The following is a 22,516-nucleotide window of genomic DNA, read 5'->3' as shown; positions in this document are numbered from 1 at the left end:
CTAGACAAAATACTAAAAATCTGGATAGGATCTGTCCAACAATCTAATAATCTTTTCTATTACAAGTGTAATAGTCTAATTATGCAATTTCAAAAAAATAATACAGACAGAAAATCCTTCCTTAATACCTCCAGTTAAATGAAATTTCAAAGTATACAACTTTTTGAATAGCCAAACATCTTTTATTTTTCAAAACTGGAATACCAAAGACACAACCCAACTAGCTACAGAATACTTCCAGTTTTTTTCTGTTTATTTAACCAAACTAAATAAAGTTTTTAAAAGAAACATCTGCAACAACAAAAGAATCCTAATCTATCAATCAAAGTTGACTTCACCACTTCTTGTCATTTCTTTGTATTTATCCAAGTTCTCCAACTTTAATTCTTCTTCCTCTTTATATGGGATATATTCAGTATCTTTTCCTGAGTTTGGAGTTGATTTCCCCTTTGGTAGCAAGAAACATTCAGCATTCAAAACTTGCTCAGCAGTCATTGAACTTCTGCAACAGATTAAGCTACAGAGGAGGGATTTGACATTATCACCCTGCAAGGAAAAAGAGATGTTACAAAACAAAACTCAAATCAAAACAAAGAAGCAAAAAGGCAAACCTGCAATAAGGAAGGAGGATCCAATTCAAAAACACTTTCAACAAATGATACAGATCTAAAATCAATTCTTCCTATTTAGATTTTTAAAGATTTCTACAAAATTAAACTAGTTTTTATTAAAAATGAATTACTCAGTAATAAAACAATGGAATAGAATTACAAAAGAATCACAGCTGAAATATCTCAAAAACAAGTGAAATTCCAAAAAGGAAATGTTATGACTTCCCCTTTTCCCTCTTTTTTAGGGCATTGGTCAGAGTTTGACACGATAAAAATTTTACACTGACGTTCCTCTGTCTGGACAGGTACCCTGGCTTTACCTGATCAACTGCATCTGGTTTCAGTTTTGAAGCGCTTTCCTCTGGGAACTCTTCTGCCACCACTACCATTATCATCATCATTATGGGAGTCAGAATTTATTATGTGCCTCTATTTCAAAGAATGTTTTTTAGTATAATCACATGTAAACAACACCATTCTGTTGCTCCTCCATTATTTCTACCTCCCAAATCACCTGGATATGGTTTTCTTGGCCCCCTATCATTATTCCAATCAGAGCACATTTCACAGTGAATGAATATCATCTGTTTAAACATACAGTTCATGCTCTTGAAAACCACAAAATTGGATTTAGAACAAGAAAATCATGTTTTTAGACAAAAGACTCTCATCTCAAATGTGTCAATTTTCCCTAGTTTATAAACTTTACATGATCCCAATAAAATACAATCACTGACACTCCTGCCTTGAAACCAAGTAAGCTAACCATAAAGATCTTTTAGAAAAACAAGCAAGAAGAGACATGAAAGGTCTGATAAAAATAGCAGCAAGGAAGAAACTACCCCTCCCAAGGTACTATAAAGTCTGTTCATTGAAAGAATACTGCACAGTAATATGAATAAACAAAGAGAACAAAACAGAAAAACTAAAAATATACTCCTACACAAATGAAATTTCAGTATATGGAATGATGTCATTTTCCAATGAAAGGAAGGGATAACTTTTTAATAAAAGGTACTGGGACAAATGGCTACCCACTGGGAAAAAATAAAATCAGATATATTCCCTCCAACCCAACACCAGGATAATTCCAAATGTGTCAAAAATCTAACAAGTAAATGACAAAAAAGTCACATACCAAACGAAACTGATCCACTTTCGGGATTCCATCTTCATTAGTCTCAAGTTCCTGATTTTGAACAGAAAGCTGTTAAAGAAAATGAGAAGGAATAAAATCCCAATGCACCAATACTGACCCTATATTAGAGTCAAATCTGGAACTCTTCAGATTCCGGTTAGAAGAGCTAATGCAAAGAAAATTCATTAACTCTTGCAGGATAAAAATACTTTTATTGTAAAAAGGACTTGTTCACAAGCGACCATGTAGTTCCTGCAGCCCCCTAGATTACCACTCAGAGTGGCTGCCCACAGTATAGCCACTTTTACTACTTCCTCACCTTACAAGCAAACATATTAAAATTTAGTAACTTATAGCTTGCTGATTTCACCAATACTCATACATTAAGTACAAAGAAAATAAATCAAGTTTCCTTCCTCCATAACAGCTAACCTGTGTTCAAGAAATACATGTTAAACTTTTAAAAAACTATTAAATATGGATAATTTCTTACATATACAAAGATATTCTGAATCCTAGTATCCATCACCCAGCCCCAACAACCATCAACCAATGATCATTCTTGCCTATGCACAAAACCATATATTATTTTTTAGGCAAATCTTATACATGTCTTAATTTTACCTAGAAATATTTTAGTACATATTTCTAAAAGATAAAGCTTATTTTGACATAATCACATCACACTAAAAATTAATAATTTTTAATATTAAATATCCCGTTTTTAAATTTTTAATCATCTCATAAATACCATATTTTATTTTATACAGTTTATTTAAATCTAGGTCCAAATAAGTTCCACACAATTAAATTTAAAAATGCGCCGAGGGACTTCAGGTTTCTTCCTGCTCCTCACCACTACCTACACTATAAAGCTGCTATTTATGTCTTCTTTAATTTCTCTAAACACTTTGTAATTTTCAATGTATAAATGTCACACATCTTTTGTCAAATTTATGCCTTTTGTAAGCGATTTATTTCTATTTCCTATTGTTATTTGCTAATATATGGAAACACAATTATTATGCTGATCCTACAACCTCACTAAACTTGTTAGTTCTAGTAGCTCTTATGTACATTCCTAAAGATTTTCTATATAATAAAGACAGCTTTACTTCTTCCTTTTCTTATTTTTAATCCTCACCTGAGGATATTTTTCCCATTGTTTTCAGAGAGAGTGGAAGGGAGGGAGGGGGAAGAAGAGGAGGAGGAGGGAGAAGGGAGGAGGGGGAGAGAGGGGAAGAAGAGGGAGGGAGGGGGAGGGAGGGAGAGAGAAACATTGATGAAAGACACATCAATTGATTGCCTCCTGCACTCGCCCTGACTAGAGGCAGGGATCAAGCCTGCAACTGTGAGGTACGTGCCCTTGGCTGGAATCAAACCCGGTACCCCTCAGTCCTTAGGACAATGCTCTAACCACTGAGCAAAACTGGCTAGAACTCTTCCTCTTTTATATGTTTTTTATTTCTTTTTGTTGCCTTATTACACGGGCTAGATCAGGATCAGCAAATTATGGCCTGCACGCCAAATCTATTCCACTGCTTATTTTTGTACAGTCTGAAAGCCAAGAATAGTTTTCACATTTTTAAATCTTTAAAAGTAATACTATTTCTTGACATAAGAAAATTATAAGAAATTCAAATTTCAATGCCCATAACTGAAGTTTTGTTGGAACAGAGCTACTCATTCATTTACATCCTGTCTATGGCAGCTTTCATACTACAAAGACCCTATGGCCTACAAAGCCTTAAATATTTACCACCTGGCCCTTTATTTTGCTGACCCCTGGGTTAGAGCCTCTAGTACAATAGTAAGAGAAGTGAGAGCAGACTTCTTCCCTGATTAATACTTAACCCTTCATAATTCACAGGAAGAATGGGTTTAACCCATGAATAAGTAATAGCTATCTGGTTTACACTGAAATCAGGAACATTTACCCACGGTCCACTCGGCACTCATTTTCCACATATGGATAAAATGCTTCCAGATAATATAGGACAAAATCATCTTCACTATTAATTTTGACTTTAATAAAACTCAGACAACAGCATATGTAAATATGTAACAAGTCAATGTGTAGAAAGTATGTAATAGGTGATAGAAAGGATGTCAACAGTTTGTCATAAAACTTTTCAAAAAGAAAAAAAACAATTTTCTACTAAAAATCTATCACTGCTTTTTGTGTTGAGGAAAATTCCTATAAAATCATCACTTTATATGCTGAAATATATATATACATATATATAAATGACTGACTTATTTCAATAAAAAATAACATACCCACAATAAAATGCAGCCATAAGCATACAAGTCAGAACTTGGAGAAGCAGGTTTTCCCATTTTCACTTCAGGTGATATCAAACTCAAGTCACCAACCATCATGTTCACTGAGGCTCGCTGACTCTAGAAAAACAGCAGGTTAAATATCTTTGAGGCAGCACAGTTGAGGCAACTTTCTGTGAAGTACTCTGCATTTAATCAACAACAAAAATTCATTTGAAATACTTCATTCTCTTCTGCTAGCATGTATTTTTACCTAATTTCTGCTATTATAAACTGCTCCTAAAATCAGTCTCATAAAATTAACAGTAAGGCTTTGGTTACATTTCATACTATGGACTCAAGTAGATTCAAAACTAAGAATCACTAATTGTTTAAACATTTGGTACACTTTTAAAACAAATTTCATAAGGGTAAAGAGGCAGTGCTATTTTCTAATTCTAAAAGTTTCTAAGTAACTTTTTAAAAAACTGAAAGTCTGCCCAGCCAGACATGGCTCAGCGGTGGAATATCGACCTAGGATCCAGATGGCGGTTCGATTCCCAGTCAGGGCACATGCCCAGATTGCAGGCTCAAACCCCAGTTGGGGGCATGCAGGAGGCAGCTGATCAATGATGACTCTCTCATCATTGATATTTCTCTCTCCCTCTCCCTTCCTCTCTGAAATCAATAAAGATATATATTTAAAAAAAAAAAAAAAAAAAAAAACCTGAAAGTTTACAAAGTCCTTTCCTTCTTTACTGACCATTTCTAATATACCATTTCTGATGTGTCAAAGATCATCTAGTGACAAGAACATGAACCCTGGAGTCACGCAGACCTTGGCCTGTAATTCTCCCCTCCTACTTATTTGCTGTGTGACCTTACACTTTAACTAACTCTTTGAGCCTAAATTAATTTGTAAAATGGAAATAATATCTACCTTACAGAGTCATGGTAAAGCTAAAGATAATTAGCACAATAATCACCTAGCACACATTACTATTCATTATCTCTTCTCCACCTGCTATCTTTATCCTTGGTTCTCAGAGTGTGGTGGTCCAAAGAGCAGTAGCTACAGCATCACCTGGGAGCTTGTCAGAAATATGGAATCTCCACCTGATACGCTGAATAAAAATCTGCATTTTAACAAGATCCTCAGGTGATTCATATTGTAAAGTATGAAAAGCAATGATCTTGACCACAGACTAGTTTTCAAACTTCTCTTCCTGTTTAATACTTCAATCTGAGAATGGTGTGAAAAATGAAGCAAAAGGTGAATTTAATCAATATTTCAGAGTAAATCATCTTAAATAATGATTAAAACAATGTTTTGAGAGATAATACAGCTGACAAATCAGTATGTAAGAGGAAGACTAACTCTTGGAGTAACCATGATGTCTATAGTTGTGCAAATGGCATACTCAACAGGTAAACTAACCAGGATCTCTAAGAGTTAAGAGCTTTTTAAAACTTAAAATTTAGTTACTTTTCTTAGGACGTTATCTTAATTTCCAGATAAATATTTCAGCAAATCTACTTTGTCTAAATCCTTCATAATCCAGCATTTCATTATAGTTTTACATTTGCATTTTAAAAATCTTTCTGAGCTACCACATGAAAACCACTGAGACTACATATACACAGGTGGCATTACCCTGTGACTTGCAGGGTAAAGCATTATGATTTATACTATCAAAAGGGAACTTGTTCAGACAATAAAATGTTTGCAAGGATGTAGTGAAATCCTTGCAAAGAAGTGAAATCCTCATATGAGAATGTAAAATGGTACAGCCATTTTGGAAAATAGTTTGGGTCCTCAAAAAGTAAAACAAGATTTACCATATGACCCAACAATTCTACTCCCAAGAGAAAGGAAAACATATGTCCACACAAAAAAACTTGTACACTAATCTTCAGAGCAGCATTATTTATAATAATAAAAAAGTGGAAACCACCCAAATGTCCATCAACTGATGAATGTGGAAAAAAAATATGGTACATCCATACAATAAAGCATTTGAACTTTTTTTTTTTTAACAATGTTTGGATGCACACTACAACACGGGTGAACCTGAAAACACTGTGATAAGTAAAATAAACCAAACACAGAAGGCCACATATTGTTTGATTTCATTCATAGAAAATGTCCAAACTAGGCAAATCCATAGAGAAAGAAAGTAGATGAGTGGTTTCCCCGGGACTTGAATACAGGAAGAAATAGAGAGTGACTGCAAATTGGTATGGGATTTCTTTTGGGGGTGATAAAAATGTTCTAGAATTAGATAGTGGTGATCAATGCACAACTTTGTGGATATATTAAAGACTATTCCTAAATTGTACACATTATGATATGTGAAGTACATCTCAATAAAGCTGTTATTTTTAAAAAGAGAACGGCTCCCTCACGATTGTGTATATTTTGAGACTGCTCATTCTACCAAAAAGAAATAAATAGATCACAATATGCCCTTTAATTATCTGGTGTTTGCTACAAACTGCTTGTTCTGAGGTAAAATGGCACCAAATTAACAGCCAATGTAGTTGAACCAGCATTTAAACTAAATGAAAAAGTCCAAGGTTCCCAAGTGTCTAAAAATGCCCATTAATCAAAAAACAGCAAAGTATATATGTCTAAATTTAATCTACTGGGGGGGGGGGAGGCACTAACGGAAGGAGAGGCAGGAGATAGCCACCTAGTTTTCCATGTGTATTTCCTAGTAATTAAATGTATCTTGATGATGATACAATAATGATTAATGTTGTCAATGCCATTGAGTACAGTGTCAGCTTTCTCTTAAGACTGATGGTTAAAAAATATAATGCGAAAATTTAGAAACTGTTGTTCCAGCACCTAGCTGATAACAGCAAACTGCTTATGCTACAGGAAACAATTTAAATTGAAAGCAAAGATCTTATAATAAATTATCCTATCATGTAAAAGTGGTGAAATACTGCCTAATAATATTAAATGAAGTCTAGAACCTATTTGTAAAATCATGATATTTTACCACAGATTTGGTGAAGTCAAAATCTCCAACAATTCCTTGTTCACGGTTTAAAGCAAATACATTGTTCTGATGAAGTGATCCATGAATTATGTCAGCCTTGTGCAAGGTATGCAGGCCCCGGGCAACACCTTTCATGACCTTTAAAGCTTCCTACAGGTAAGTACACACAAAAGAAGTCAGGAAATAGGCAGATCATTTTAATATATAAACCTTTTCTAAGTAAAAGACTTTTTCTCCAAATGAACCTTTAATAAGAAAACAGCACAGAGAAAGAATTAAAGGCCAGAAGCCCTGATTATGTAACTGGTAACATCACATAATATGACTTAAAGACTTCAGTCTCTAAGACGACTTAGATTACAAATAATGACCATATAAGGCATCTAGGGGAAAAAAGACTGAAATAGTGTTACTGGAAAAGAAAAATCAAGGTGTCCTGTATTAGCATTACTAACTCAAATTTATGATAGAAATTAAAGCTGTCACTTAAGCACTTAATAATACTAAGTGCTATACTACACAACTTACAGTCCAGCTTAATAGTTTTAAGCATGAGCTTTGCTACCAAAAAGACCTAATTTCGAGTCCCAACTCTGCCACTGGCTAAGGGTCCCTGTGCATGTCATTTAATTTCTGTGAGCCTCATTTTTTTCATCTCTAATGGGATAACCCGTATCACAGGATTGATGTGACAGAGTAATACGAGTCAAAATTTTACACAGTAAAAAGCATGTAGTATGCCCTCAACAGACATTAACTGTTATTTTCTCATTCAATACATCCATGGAAATCAGGTTTTTTCTACTTACCTCTGAAGTTAGAGGCATACTGGTTTGAATAGCACTCAGGTTTGCCCTAGGATAGTACGGGACCATGAGATAAGCCATAGGATCAGACTAAGAAGCAAAACAGAAAATAAGACTCAAAGTAAAAAATTTTTAAAAATATACACTGATCGTACAAGATACCTTTATTTTAAAAAGAATAAACTGCCTCGTTAACACTTGAAGCTAAAACTTGTTGTAAATGAAATGTTTTCTGTAAGAGATTAGTATAAGAACTTTACCTTACACAAAAATAGGAATACCAATGGTAGTAACCCAGACTCTTCTTTAGCTTCTCTCCAAGCTCTGTGATAGGCAGCTGTTCTCTGAATCACCCTGGCTTCTGTATCAACATCCACAGAATAGCCCTTGTACCAAAAAAAAAAAAAAAAAAAGGCACTGGTAATTCTGACATTAAAAATCCCACTTTAATGATACATCATTCCAACTTCAACATAATGATTTTTTACATAAGTTAAATTACATCTAATTTTATTTTTAAACTTTATAAGTACCTTTTCTATCTGCTTTGAAGGCTATAATTTAGAAAGGAAAGAACAATTCTACTTGTGACTTAATATACATTCTACAACACATAGCCACTAAGGCCAAACTAATTATCCTATTATCATGGTAACAGTTTCCCAGACCAATGAAGAGAAGAAATCAAATAGAAGACTGAATTGGCAAAAGAGGTAAAATTTAAAAGAGACGTGTAAGAAAAACAAGAATTTCAATTCAAAATTAGTTCTGGCAATCAAACCAGAAGCATAATCATCAAGCTGATCAACCAATAAAATTTAGAAAACACACAGTGGGTTTTTACTTTCCTAAAAAGTAACACCACCACTCCCCTTTATATTTCTGAATCTCCCATAAGTCAAAAGAACTTAAACTTACCTTTAAAAGAATTATCTGCCCATTAACCTCAGAACATACCAAAGGACGTTTGCTGCTAAGTTCTTTCATGGGCTCAGCATCAAGAAGATCCCGTTCCAAGCTCATGGTAAGAAGACCACCAGAGTTCTAGGCCCAAGTTTTTGTTAAAGTAAGAATCCAAACAATCCCAACACTTAAACCATCAACATGACTAGTTACATGCTATTAGCTGAAATGGACATCATCACCCCTACTGGAGAAACCAATAAAACAAAAATATTTAAAGTTTCACATTTTTTCTAGTTCCTGGCTCCTGAACTCCTACAACCCCAAGTATTATCATCATCCATTTAATCACTACTACAGTTCTAGAACAGATTCTGAAAAAGACAGATTAACCAGATGTGCTTCCCAAGAACCCTGATGTTTACTTGTGAAACTTCTTGTGTTTCCTGAAAATATTAAAATGACAAGAAAAGGAGGTTGTAAAGTGGGAAGAAGTCTAAAAATTATGAGTACTATAAAGTAATTCTAATAACTATGCATCTGGTTTGAAGTGGAATCCTCAAGAGTAAAAATGATTTTCAAAGTTCCATTGTGATGCATTGTGGTGTAGTTTTAGTAACAAGGACTGTAAAATTGTTTTGGAAATTTTTTTAAGTGTTGGCAATATCCACAACCTATAATCGGGCCGCAGAGATTTCCTAAGTATACATCACAGTTAAATATCTTAAAATTATTAAAGAAGTCCATAAGCCATGATTCAAACATTTTATAATCTTCCATTTTATAATCTTAGTAAAATAGGTTAGCGTTATTTTTAAATTAATTTTCAAGTCTTACATGGCATCACATATTCACTCACCCATCCTATATGAGATAGTGTCTAAATTACAGTTAAATAGTTGCAAGGAAAACCCCACATTAAAGTCTAGTCTGGAAAGATTTTACAGTAATTTCTTTAACAATTTAAGGAACTTTAGTTTTCATATTTATGAGTTTACAAGTCTATGTGAATATCCCTTTATGCCCCGTATTTAAGCTATTATCATGGACTTAATGTCAATCTTAAAAACTAAAGATCATTATCTAGTTGCCCATCCCTATCAGGCAATATAAAACACAAAGCTAACAGATTCTCCCTAAAGAACCAGAGTTTACCAGTCCTGCTCTACATTGTCCTTCTGTCTAGTATACTGATCTCCCTGGCTTTGAATCCTGCCAGCCTAAAAAACTATACCCACATCAACATCTCTACCTTACCTAACTTCTCCAGAATTTTTTCCAATCTGCTTTATCTTAAAAGACACATTCTGCATAAATTCATCATGACTAAGTAGTGCCTTGCTTTCATTCTAACTCTTGGACCAGCAGCTAAAACTGCTTATCATTTCAAAAAATAAAATACCTGTAATGCAAATAAGTGAATGGGTATAAGGGAGAAAAAAAATAAGAGAAAAACATGCAAATTAATATGAAAATTAAGATACACTATGCCAGTATTAAGGACAGTTTTGAGAAAAAGTTCTAGTAATACCCAGAAACTATTCATCAGAAATATTTTTATAGAATGGATAATTATAAATTTAACACTGACACACAATTTTAACATCATCAGTTTCAACACTGCAGAGGAGGAATTCTCAGGGGAAACAAAGTTTACCATGTACTTAAGTAATCCTATTTCAGGATGAAGCAGAGGCAGCTCAGGGAACCACTTCTGTACCAAGTTATTCAGCTTCTCCTAAATTTAAAAAATATAGATATACATTCAATTGTGACATGTTGGTCTTCAGGAAAAAAATAACTATCTAACAAGATGTATAACATATCTAACAAGATGTATAATCTAATAAAATGTATGACCTAAGATACATAACCACTGATTTTGCCTTCTACTACAAAAAAAAAATAGTAAATAAAAACCAACAGTCATATTAGATCTAAATTACCATCTTTACTAACAGAAGAAAAACGTAATTACCAATTTTAGGCTTGGTATACATATATATGCAAAAAATCTTGCCTAAGGTCAAACTCTGCAGTCACTTCCAAGCTAAAATGAAAAAGTGTGATGGATGATACACTAATTTGAATTGTGAAATTGTCATTTCTCAAAAAAATAAGAACACAGTAACATGTTTAAAATAATGACTATTTCAGTTAGGAGGAAAAACGTTAAAAAAACAACATACAGCTCCACAAAAGCCACTGTGAAACAAATGTCAAAATTGAGGATCCTTAGAAAAGTCATTTATCACATGTTTATTAAGTAAAACTTCTAGACACATATCAAGTCCCTGGGAGAGCTATCTTATTCCAGGTGAGTAATGAAGTACAGTTATATGAGTTTGCCAAATGAAACATAACCTGAAAACATCTATTATTTTCACAGTATTTTTATTTTTCAAAGCAACATTCTTAACTTACTCCTTTCATATAACATCCCTGCAATATAAAATACAATATTATTTCCATTTTAAAGAGAAAATATGCTGACTGACTCTCCCAAGGTCACAAAAATTAGTGGTAGATTAGAGACTTAAAGATGTAACTTCCCCCCAAAACCAGGTAGTTTTGTTCCGTTATATTCTTCAATTAATTTATGATGCACTATTAATGCTGTCATTGCAGTTAATATAAGCAGTGTGCAAAATGTTTATGCTATCATTTCGATTCTTGTAAAAATAAATAGAAAAAAAGAAAAGAAACTTAACCTCCAAAGTTAACAGTGATTACTACTGTTACCACTAAGTAGGAAAATCAGAGGTGATGTTTCTGTTCTTTATAATTTTGTGTAATTTCCACACTTGGTACAATGGTAATGAATTATCTTGTAATCAGAAATTAATTCCTAAATTCACATAAACATTATGCCAACATAACTATGCCAAGATAATCTCTACTTGTGATTACAGTCCACTTCATAAAATGGATATATTAATTCAATTTCTAGTACAAACTAATTCAGAACTTCAAAGAATCAAATACTTACATATTCCTCCCTCTCACGATAAATTTCCTGAAAGACACTATTGCGCAATTGAGTTATTTCTTGTTTTATTTTCTCAATTTCAGATCCATCATGGTCATCAGACTTTAATCAGAAAGAAAAAAAGTGATTTTACAGGCTTGTTAAAGTACACTGAAAATAAGTCTTCCTACTAAGAATTAATGCAACTTCTCTATAGCAAATCACTGTCTGATTTCTATATATCCTTCTGTAGCTAGCACATAATAGACTCTCATAACAATTGTTGAATTAATATTCATTAGCTTATTCTAACACTAACTCTCCAAAATCTACAAAAAATAATTATAAAAAATAAAGACATAAAATCAATTACACAGATTTTTCTCATCTCTTAATTTGCTGAAGAATTTCTCTATGATAAAGATAACCAACTGCCACCACAAAGTTAGTGTCAAGAATAGGAACCAGAATAAAATTAAATGCCCTGGAATTATTTTCTGCATGAGATCTGGTTTTTAAAAAATGAGTAAATGTGTGGCATGTCTACTAGAGAAAAGACTCCAGTGATAATCAGCCATCTTAAAAGGTACATGTTTTCAAAGTTAGATATGTTTCTCCAAAAGTTAAAAAATTAAACTAAAAAAGACACCATTCCCCATAGCCCAGAATACAATAAAACTGGGAAATCTTAAACGATTATATTAGTTCTACTGAAGTGCTACAAAGAGAAATAGAGCTAATTCAAGTCGGACTAAGACATAATATAAATCTCTTTTGTATGTAAATCAAATTCTCAAAGGAACACTAAGAATTCCCAGTTTCACAAAGTTTCAACCCTAAGGAAGGAAGATAATGCAGATCAGAATGTCCTAATTCTTCTAGTTCTATTATCATATGAAAACAACTTAAAATATTTATAAGAAATAGTATGTCCAACCATTAAAAAGAAGTAAAAAGGAGACATCATGATCTTAAAAATACTTTAATGACAAAATTCTACCTTTGGGGAACACCCCATCCATCACCTTGCATATAAGCGACCTGTATTATAAAAGACATTTTATAACAGTCCAGACCAAAGAGTTTTTCAAATTATTCAAAAATATTTATGTTACTGAAAACCAAGACAGTCACGTAAACTGTTTTTAAAGAACATTTAGTGACATGGAAAAATGTTTACACTATTAATGTAATAATCTTATTTACATACACAGGAGGAAAGATAAAATATATAAAACAAAACGTGAATAATGACTCTATTTTAAAGAGTACATTTATGCATTACTTTTATAAAGCAGAGCCCAACTAAAATGAGGTACACAGAGTTCAGTAAGAACCAACTGTTTGCTTACTTCTTCCAAATTATTCTTTTCAACCAATTTCCATCTCAGTCGAGCTTTTAAGTTTTTCAGTGTCTTTTTAATGGACAGCAAGTGATCCAGATTGGGGCTCTTATTTAAACTTTCAATAATCTGCTTCTTAAACTAAGTAAGAGAAAGAGTTATTACATTTTCAAAACAAACAGCAGCAAAGTCACTGATGATTTATTATTTATCTATTGAGATTCAACTAGTATTTACTGAATACAGGTTGAAATAAGTCTTCAATTTTCAACAAGATAATTCTACCACTTGATTTCTTAATTATATTTCTATTTAGAAGAATATCTGTTCCAGTAATCAAAGTAGCAAAAGTTAAAGAAGTATCTCAAGCTGATACATACAGTAAGGCACACTTTGCTAAGGAAGCAAACTGGAATTTCTAGTGAGGATTTAAATTAAAATTACCTTTCCCAAAAGCAGTTTGATAATATGTATCAAGTTTTAAGAATGTTCATTCCTTCTGATTTAGTAATAATTTTTAGGAATCTATCTGAGGAAATAGACATACAAAATTATGTACAAAGATTATGTGCAGTATTATTGATGGTAAAAAAAAATTTCAAAGTAATCTTAATGTCTAATGCAGGGGAAAGGTTAAATGTACATCTGTATGAGGGCTGATGTTTTAGTCACTCAAAATGACTTATAGGCCCTGGCTGGGTGGCTCAGTTGGTTGGAGCGTCATCCCATACACCAAATAAGGTTGAGGGTTTGATTCCCAGTCAGGCACATATCTAGGTTTTGAGTTTGGTCCCTGGTCAAGGCCTGTACGGGAGGCAACCAATCGATGTTTCTCACATCAATGTTTCCTCATCTCTCTCTCTTTCTGCCCCACCCCCTAAAAATCAGTGGAAACATATCCTGGGATGAGGATTTTAAAAAATGACTTATCATACGGGAAAATGTTCACAATACACCACTAAATGAAGAAAACATTTTCAAAATAGCTTACAAAATGATATAATGCACATAACATACATACATACACACAAGTCACCATACAAAAAGAAATACAGGCACACCTCTTTTTATTGCACTTCAGTTACTGTGTTTTTTCACTAACTGAAGGACTGTGGAAACCCTGATCAAGCAAGTCTTTCTGCACCATTTTTCCAACAGCATATGCTCACTCCATGTGTTTGTGTCACATTTCAGTACTTCTCACAATATTTCAAGCTTTTTCATTATTATTATATTTGTTATGGTGATCTGTGATCAGTGATCTTTGATATTACCACTGTAATTGTTTAGGGAAGCCACAAACCACACCCATATAAGACAGCAAACTTAACCGATAAATGTTGTGTGTGTTCTGACAGCGCTACCAATCAGCCATTCCCTGACTCTCTTCTTCTCCTTGGGCCTCCCTAATTCCTGAGGCACAACAATAATGAAATTGGGTGAATTAATAACCCACAACAGCCTCTAAGTGTTCAAGTGGAAGGAAGAGGCACATGTCTCTCACTTAAAAGATAGAAATGAGTAAGCTTAGTGAGGCAGACCACTGAAAGCTGAGATCAGCCAGAAGCCAGGCCTCCTGTGTCAGTTAGCCAAGTTGTGAATGCAAAAGAAAAGTTCTAAATTAAGAGTTCTATTCCAGTGAACACACAAATGTAAGAAAGCGTAACAGCCTTATTGATAATATGGAAAAAATTTAGTGGTCTAGAGAAAAGATGAAACCAGCCACATTTCCTTAAGCCAAAACCTAAGCCAGAAGAAGGCCCTCACCCTCTTAAATTCTATAAAGGCTGAGAGAGGTGAGAAAGCTGCAGGGTGAATTTAGTTATATATCAACTTACAACAGTTATAGTGCTTTGCTAGCAATAACAAATAATTTACCTACACATTGGGTATTAAACTACCTAAGAAAAGTTTAAGTATTAAAAAATACAAAGCATCAATACAGAAGACAAATAAAATAAAGCTTAATCCAACCTCAATACTGTTCTTGTACTTGGATTGTACTGTGGCAATAAGCCCTTCCTCTGCATGGATCTTTTGTAGTACTTGACTATATGTATTTAAAATGATCTCCTTGTCTGCATCACCTTGCTCCTAAATAAAATCACACACATGGAATTATAGACAAAGGAGTATCCAAAGCAGTTAAAACTTTCAATAACAATGAAAAACTTCAAAATGATGCCTTTAACAAATTTCTATATCCATTTCAAAATACTTCTTAAACACAAATCTTTTTCTGGACAGAAGAAAGAATGATGTCAAAGATGTTCATTTGGGGAATTTTATTCCTATTACACTATTAGCTGTCTGGAGCAGAGGAACATTAAAGGAATCGGGGATACTACAATGCTAAATGTAGGAACTAAACAATATATAGAACTTCAACACTTAAAATTAATTTTAGAAATCATCTATTACAACCATTTCTAAAATCAAGTCTAACAAAATCATCTAAATGAGGACTAATAGTCCTCCATGTCTTTGTGTCACATTTTGGGAATACAATAAGGGAATACAGTAAGCATATATTTGTAATACCAACCTAAATAAAATCACACAAGATAAAAAGCAGTAAAATGAAGACATAACCACTGAGACTTTGGTAAACAGCTGAAAATCCAGGAAAGAGTCCCAGTGAGCAATATTAACATTGAGGAGCTAATTTTGACATAGCAATAGAGAATATACACAATAGAGAAATGGAGCTACCAAGCAACCCTGTGTATCTGCTTCCAAGTTCTCACAGATTTTATTTCAAGTTTTCACAAATTCTAAGAGTCTTTTCTTGCAGTCATTGAGTATGATGGACTAAAGAATCAAATGCTACAGAAAGATGATACACTTAGATTTCCTAGAATTAAACATTAGATTTTATTTTTAATGTGAAATGTCCTATTAAAATGAAAAAGCACCCTGTGGAAGAATGAGATTTTGCTTTATATTAGGATTTGAACTTGACAGTGTTACTCTTTCATACAGTCCTATAAGAGAAAAACTAAGCCCAGTCTTAACACTTTCTAACCAGCAAGAGAAACAAACAATATTGCTTCAAAGGAAATAGTAATATCAATACTCACAATCAGAGATATCTCCAGCTCTTTGCTGACACTTGACTCAGTCTTCTCTAGGATTTCATCAATATTATCAATTGTGTCTTCAGAAGTCAGTGATTCTTCCACAGATAGATCAAAAGCCTCATTTGCAAAAATAAAAGCATGAAGTATCTCATTTGATTATATCAATCACTACTGTGTCCTTATACCTGGAGCACAGCATTAGCCTATGCATTGAGCAACACGGGGGAAATAAGGCTACATAAAAAAGATAAAGTACTACCCTCATATAACTTATCCACCAGGGGGAAAAAAGGGTATAGGCTCATCACATACCTAAAAAAATACCAACAGATTTTTTTTAAATGTAGTTAGTGGTTAACAGATGAGAGAAAACACAGAGAAAAAGTAGGGGGGGAGGGGAAACAGAGATGAGACTGAGATATTTGGGGGGAATAGTAAAAAAGGCAATCTGAGTAAAAACTGGTAAAGAACCTTGAATGTGCAGGTGGCATGCTTAAATCTGAAAGGTACTAGGCAGACAATGTTAGCTCCTGAACAAGGAAGGAATATGATCATGCCTGGAGACTTACTAGTATTTAGAAATAGGGAGATCAAAAGTTAAAGACTAAACTTAAATGGTTCCATTTTATTAGGAAAACAAAGGTATTTTCTATCAGGAAATAAACTTTATAATAAGATATTAAATAGAATGAAATCAGGGGCCCAAACTATAATATGGAACATAAAGGTCACAAGCAGTCACTTTGGTTTCTGTATGCAGATGTAATTACGGAGATCTGGATTTGGGAAAGAGCTGTGGAAAGGAAAGGGAAGGGTAACTGATAATTAACCGAAACAGGAAGACAATTATAATCAATAACAAAAGAAGATAAAGCAATAATTTAGTTATGTTAATTATCCATAAGAAAATACCAAAAAAAAAACAGTTCTAGAAGTAGCTAGGGATTAAAGGGTTTTTTCCCCAAAACAAAGCTAGAAATTCATATTTGGAAGTCGTTCACACAGAGAAGATAAATGACACCATGAGTGTCCTTGCTCTTCCTTGCTAATGAAGTTGTAAAGCAGACAGAAAAGAGAATCAATAACAAAATTAGGCTAAAATTTAATTAGAGTTCTGAGTACATTACACAGAACCACATGCCTTTTGGAAAATTACACGCCATTTTTATAATAATGAACAAGAACTAAAAAGAGTAATATACAAAATATCTTCTCTAATATCTAATATCAACTGAGACTAAGAGTGTCCATTTATTTTAGATATCTTTAAGATATTTAAGGTATCAAAAACTCAAAAGACTTAAACAATGCCAATTAACATATCATTTTAAGCATGTCTAGTCAGCCAACTGTTAAAACTCACCTTGCTAAAAAACAAAAAAGAGGAAAGCTCTACTACCCTCTAAAGCATATGCATGCATTTTTACATACCCTTATCTCTACACTATAGCTGCAAAATACACACTACTTGTAATAAACTCCAGTGATACTATCTTACACCTACAGCTTGAAATTGTCTTTATATTTGTCCTAAACAGAGACTACAAATATGTAAACTCCTCAGTCCTCCATCCCAGCACACACATTCCCATTCATATTCATTCTCAATCTCTCCCCGCCCCCTTCTCTCTCAGAAGAGAGGTAAATTAACATTTGGAAATTTTTCTTTTAAATTCCTGGTTTATGCCACTGGGCAAGAGCTCTTATTACCTTTAAGGTGCTCTGGAACCATGCTACAAGACGCTCTAGAGAAACCTCTGTTTCACTTCTAACACTGGCGAACTCCTCCTTTTTATCACACTTCCAGTCATAGAATTTCTTAAGTGTTTCTTCAGAGTTTGTCACTTCATTGGCCTGTCCATATACTGCTCCTAAAGAGGCTGACAAATCCTGCAGAGATACATGTCTGTTTATTACAGTTTATTAACTTCCTATTAGGATCCAAGCACTGTATCAGAACCTGAGACAGGAACGTGGTATGCTGAATCACTATGCTTGAGAACTTTATAAATAAAGCAGAACAATTAGACATGAAAGCATAAAACTGCCTAGAAGCTGATTTGTTTGGATCCTAATAATGAAAGTTTATTAAGTGAATTAAGATTACAAATAGAAAGCTTTACATTCTTAGGTTTTTAATTAAGTAGAAAGTACCCTCTTTTCTCTGACTTTAAATTGGAATCACTACTGTTTTATCCTGGCATGGAAGTTTCCAAGACCTACTGCTTAATAAAAATAAACTACACACTAAAATATACAAATAATTCCACAACTAAGAGAAGACACTAAACATATATATGTACTCAAAAGCATTTTTAAGAGGACTTGAAGAGACAAGAGAGACTCCTGGCTCTCTTGAGGAATCAAACTCTAGAAACGTCAGAGACAAGAAAAAACTTAATAGATTATCTCAAAATTTTTATCATAAAACTCTGAGAAACCCTTGGAAAGACAGAGGATAGTTGACGCTTAACACTAAATGAATACAATCTGTGCAAGTGGGAGAAGGCCTATATCGCCTGTGGAAAAAGAGAATGTTCTTCATTTTCAAAACAGATACACATATATACAGAAACATATTAAATACACTCATATGAAATTTTCATTCCATTAAGAAGAAATTAGAATCAGAGAAGAAAAACTTTTGCAGTCATCAGTACTATCTGAAGTCTCAAGGTAAATGCTAATTTCACCTCTCAAATGATCAATATGCATATTTAATGTATAATGCAATGCGTATTTAATATCTTTTTAAATTCCAACCTGCAATGTTTTCAAGCGTTTATTAAGAGGTAACTCATCTACTTCCAGAATAAAAACTTCTACTGCTGTGCACAGCTTCTGTTGCACTTCATTTCTTCTAGCAATCAAAACATTCCCTTCATTCTGAAGGAAGAGAAAAAAAGAACCATAGTTAATAAATACATACGTTGTTTTTTTATACATACACAAATAACCACCTCTCAACAATGGATGACTTAGATAGCATTTAATAGTAAGGCAGAGTCCAAAGCTGCAGCATAAAACACCCCACTCAGATCAGAAGACAAGATCCTCGCTGGCAGGTGTGGTAGCCACCCTGATTTACAGTCTCATACCCCTCAACAACTATAATCTCTTACAGGCATAGCTTCCAGGGTCCCTCAGGGGGTATGCCCAGTTGCAAAAGTTACACCAAGTACTTGTAGTCTATATAGTTCCTCCCGGTTCAGATACTATTTACCAATCAGGGGTTTTATTTGCCTAAACAATGCTGCCTAGTAACATGACAAAAATGATACTTTATCAAATTACCAAGGGAACAGAGAGAGGGAATTAACCAAAGATCAAATTCTCATGCAAAAGTGGAAAAGATTTTGTTAATCCTTTATCTACAACCACTATTTCTTTCCTACCTTTCTTACAAGCAATAAAAGGAATCAAATTATGAATGTAAAGACACTGTAAAAATTAAGATTTCATGCAAAGTATAATTACAGTATCTGCAGTCCTACTTTCTCAAAAGGTATCTCCTTATGTTCAACACATAAAAATCGTTAATAGAGAAAAATTCTTGACCCACCACATTTTGACAAGTTTTAATCTTCTCCTGAGCCAGATTGTATTCTGCCCAAATTATCTCTAATTCATTCAAAGAAACTGGGGTAGTAAAGCACTCTTCATCCAACACTTGTATAGCATCTGAAAGGTCATTTCCCAAACGAACACTGATGTTAACACGTCTATTTTTTTTTAAAATAGAAACAGGGAAAAGATGGAGAAACTTTTAAGTTGGTAAGAGAAAAAGTGGCGCTTAAACAGTATGGTCTAAAGTTACTATTTATAAACCTGGCTATAAAGAGGTACTTTTTAAAACTTTATATAAAATCATAAATAACTTTGATAAAAACTTTTAATTAAAAAACATATTTCATTGAGAAAAAAATTAAGTATTTTTTAAAACCTTTATGTAAAAGGACAACTTCAAAAGTCTACAGACTTTAAATGATATCAAATGGACCTTCAATTCTTGTCAACAGATTTATAAGTATGTATTTGCAAATTTTAAATTTAGTTAACCTTGCCTACCAAGACTACAGACACACAGGCCTTGTACCCTAATAAGCAGACCAGTATTTGTAGAGTTTAAAAAAATATATATTTTTTTTTTTTTAAAAAGAGCAATCAGAGAGGGAGCCAACTAGTAGCAAAACTAACAAGGCCCATCCATATTCTCTTTTCTAGTTTCCAGCTAGACTGCCACCATTCAAGTAGCACATTATTTCCTCAAATATGGACTGAAATATGTTAGATTGCTTTGGTCCAAAGTCTGTTTCACAACTCTGAGCATAGCCACTTAATTTTAGTAGTACATCACAGGCTGATTAGCTTCTAGAGAGACCAAAACACACCAACTACTGAGACACTTACAAACCAGATGCCAATTGATGGATTTATACTGTAGAATACGTTTTCACTGAACAAAAGACCAACATGCAGCATTCATTCAAGGCAACTTCTTAATGTTTCAAGCACATGGAAAAGAATTACTGGTGTAAATTCTGAGTGCAGCATGAAAGGGAACTAGGTTGTTTGGAGAACTATTTTTTTCACCTTCCAGAAGAGTATAAGAAATTATTCCTAACCAATAATAAAGCAGCCCTCTATTAGATAAAATACCTACAAAATTGACACAGAGTATGAGAAATGCTGAATAAATGCTGCACAAGACTTGCGAATCTATTTTTCTTCTGACTCCATGAAGACCACTTTTCTCTTTCTTTAGCCAGAGTATAATTAACTTAGATTACTGAAATCTTTAGTTTCCATATAGGCCTGAAAATAACATCAAGCAAAACAACTGGACATAGTAGTTTCCCATCTGTTGATTTTTTTTAATTTCACTCTCATAGGTGACTTTAGAACAATATAATTCTTTCTAGTAACAATATAACACTGACAAAAACAATTCAAAATTTGTCTCAGGAGTAACTATTTTTAGTTTCTCCCCTTAAAGTTATAAAACTACAGAGATTAAATTTCAAAGGAAAAATGGTAGGCATACAACAGAATGCCAACTAATTAACCATTATTTTAAATTATCCTTCTCAAAAATATGCTTTTACCTACCTAATTTCTTTCAATCTTTCAACCTTAGCTGCCAGATTTTTCATTCTGGTACCTACATGAGTCTTCAGAGTGCTTTTTAAATGTTTAGTTAAATCCATGATAGTTGCTTTCTCTTCCTGAAACAAAGAACAAGCACATCCCAGTGAGACTCAAATAGGAAACTGTATTTCTACCGTTATTTAAATAATTTTTAGAAATAATGAAAAATTTAAAGGTTAAAAAATGTTTAGGCCACAGGATAACAAAAACACTGATTTTCCTATTAGTTGGGATCTGAAAAATATAACCTATTCCAGTCTTCTGCCCTCATACAGATTAGATTCTTATACAGTATTTCATCTTAATCAGAAGCCAAATAGAAACAAAATTTCACATACTTTATTCCGATACTTAAGATTTTAAAAAGATAAATAAAAGATCCTCACAGAAACCAAATGATTATCAATGACAATTTCTTTTCTCATAAATTCTCATATCATTCTGCATTGCAAAAGGACCAAAAATATCATTTCCTTGACCCAAGTTATATTAAACTCCCTGATTCTAAGTGGTATGTCAAAGATATGTCTACCATGATATCCAAAATAATGTAGAGAGCTGTAATATGGATAAAAACCTGGTAATTTTATTCCAATACTAATACAAACCAGATATTACATAAACACAGAACTTTTATTCAATATTTAAACAACATGCTCTCCGGTCCTCACACTCTCTCCATTAAATAGAGAGAACTAGCCCTGGCCAGTGTGGCTCAGTTGGCTGGGCATCACCTCATGCACTGAAAAGTTTAATAGTAGGCTATACTCAAGTATGCTCATGTCTGCTCCCATTTGTTGAGCAGGGTAACCATGAAGAATTAGTGGTGCTTGTTCTAAAACTGTTTCTATCCACTGTAATTGTTAGAATAATTACTCCAGAAATTACATAAATCTAAAAAATAGGAGGGGGGGAATAAAAAGTTGTTAATCTCTGAAAATGTTTAATGTTTTCACAGGACTCTATAAAAGGAAATTTTTAATACAAATTGCTAATGAATTACATGTCAATGAAAACTAGCCCCACACCAGGCCCCCCAGCCCAGGTTTTCAGTGCTAGGAAGAGAAGTCCCCATGACTTCTGGCTGTAATAACCAACGGGAACTGAGGCTGAGAAAGACAGAGGGCTGCTGGAGTCCCAGGCAGCTTCACTTAAAGGACCCGCACATGGGCTTACTAGGACTCACTCCCTCTGACTTCCAGTGCTGGAGCAACTCAACTGAAATTCACAAATTGCTGGAGGGTTGGTG

The 22,516-nt window shown here is 33.6% G+C and overlaps 1 protein-coding gene across 1 annotated transcript in view; it reads right to left on the bottom strand.

Moving 5' to 3' along the window:
• Positions 1 to 318: 318 nt before the first annotated feature.
• STK31 (serine/threonine kinase 31) overlaps positions 319 to 22,516 on the bottom strand; it is a 39,778-nt gene continuing 17,580 nt past the window's right edge. Inside the window, exons 8-23 of the mRNA XM_016217006.2 lie at positions 21,229 to 21,344; positions 19,682 to 19,841; positions 18,883 to 19,005; positions 17,830 to 18,009; positions 16,120 to 16,236; positions 15,014 to 15,133; positions 13,049 to 13,180; positions 11,718 to 11,819; positions 10,386 to 10,466; positions 8,744 to 8,869; positions 8,086 to 8,211; positions 7,829 to 7,915; positions 7,020 to 7,169; positions 4,030 to 4,152; positions 1,750 to 1,818; positions 319 to 546 (exon numbers count right to left, since the gene is read on the bottom strand). Of these exons, the coding sequence (XP_016072492.1) occupies positions 319 to 546; positions 1,750 to 1,818; positions 4,030 to 4,152; positions 7,020 to 7,169; positions 7,829 to 7,915; positions 8,086 to 8,211; positions 8,744 to 8,869; positions 10,386 to 10,466; positions 11,718 to 11,819; positions 13,049 to 13,180; positions 15,014 to 15,133; positions 16,120 to 16,236; positions 17,830 to 18,009; positions 18,883 to 19,005; positions 19,682 to 19,841; positions 21,229 to 21,344 (2,040 nt within the window). The remainder of the gene's footprint in view (positions 547 to 1,749; positions 1,819 to 4,029; positions 4,153 to 7,019; positions 7,170 to 7,828; positions 7,916 to 8,085; positions 8,212 to 8,743; positions 8,870 to 10,385; positions 10,467 to 11,717; positions 11,820 to 13,048; positions 13,181 to 15,013; positions 15,134 to 16,119; positions 16,237 to 17,829; positions 18,010 to 18,882; positions 19,006 to 19,681; positions 19,842 to 21,228; positions 21,345 to 22,516) is intronic.

The sequence above is a fragment of the Miniopterus natalensis genome, chromosome 10, assembly GCF_054644295.1.
Source record: "Miniopterus natalensis isolate mMinNat1 chromosome 10, mMinNat1.hap1, whole genome shotgun sequence".
Classification (NCBI taxonomy): domain Eukaryota; kingdom Metazoa; phylum Chordata; class Mammalia; order Chiroptera; family Miniopteridae; genus Miniopterus; species Miniopterus natalensis.
Note: the sequence above shows the minus strand (reverse complement) of the source record. Positions and strands in the feature narration are given on the sequence as shown.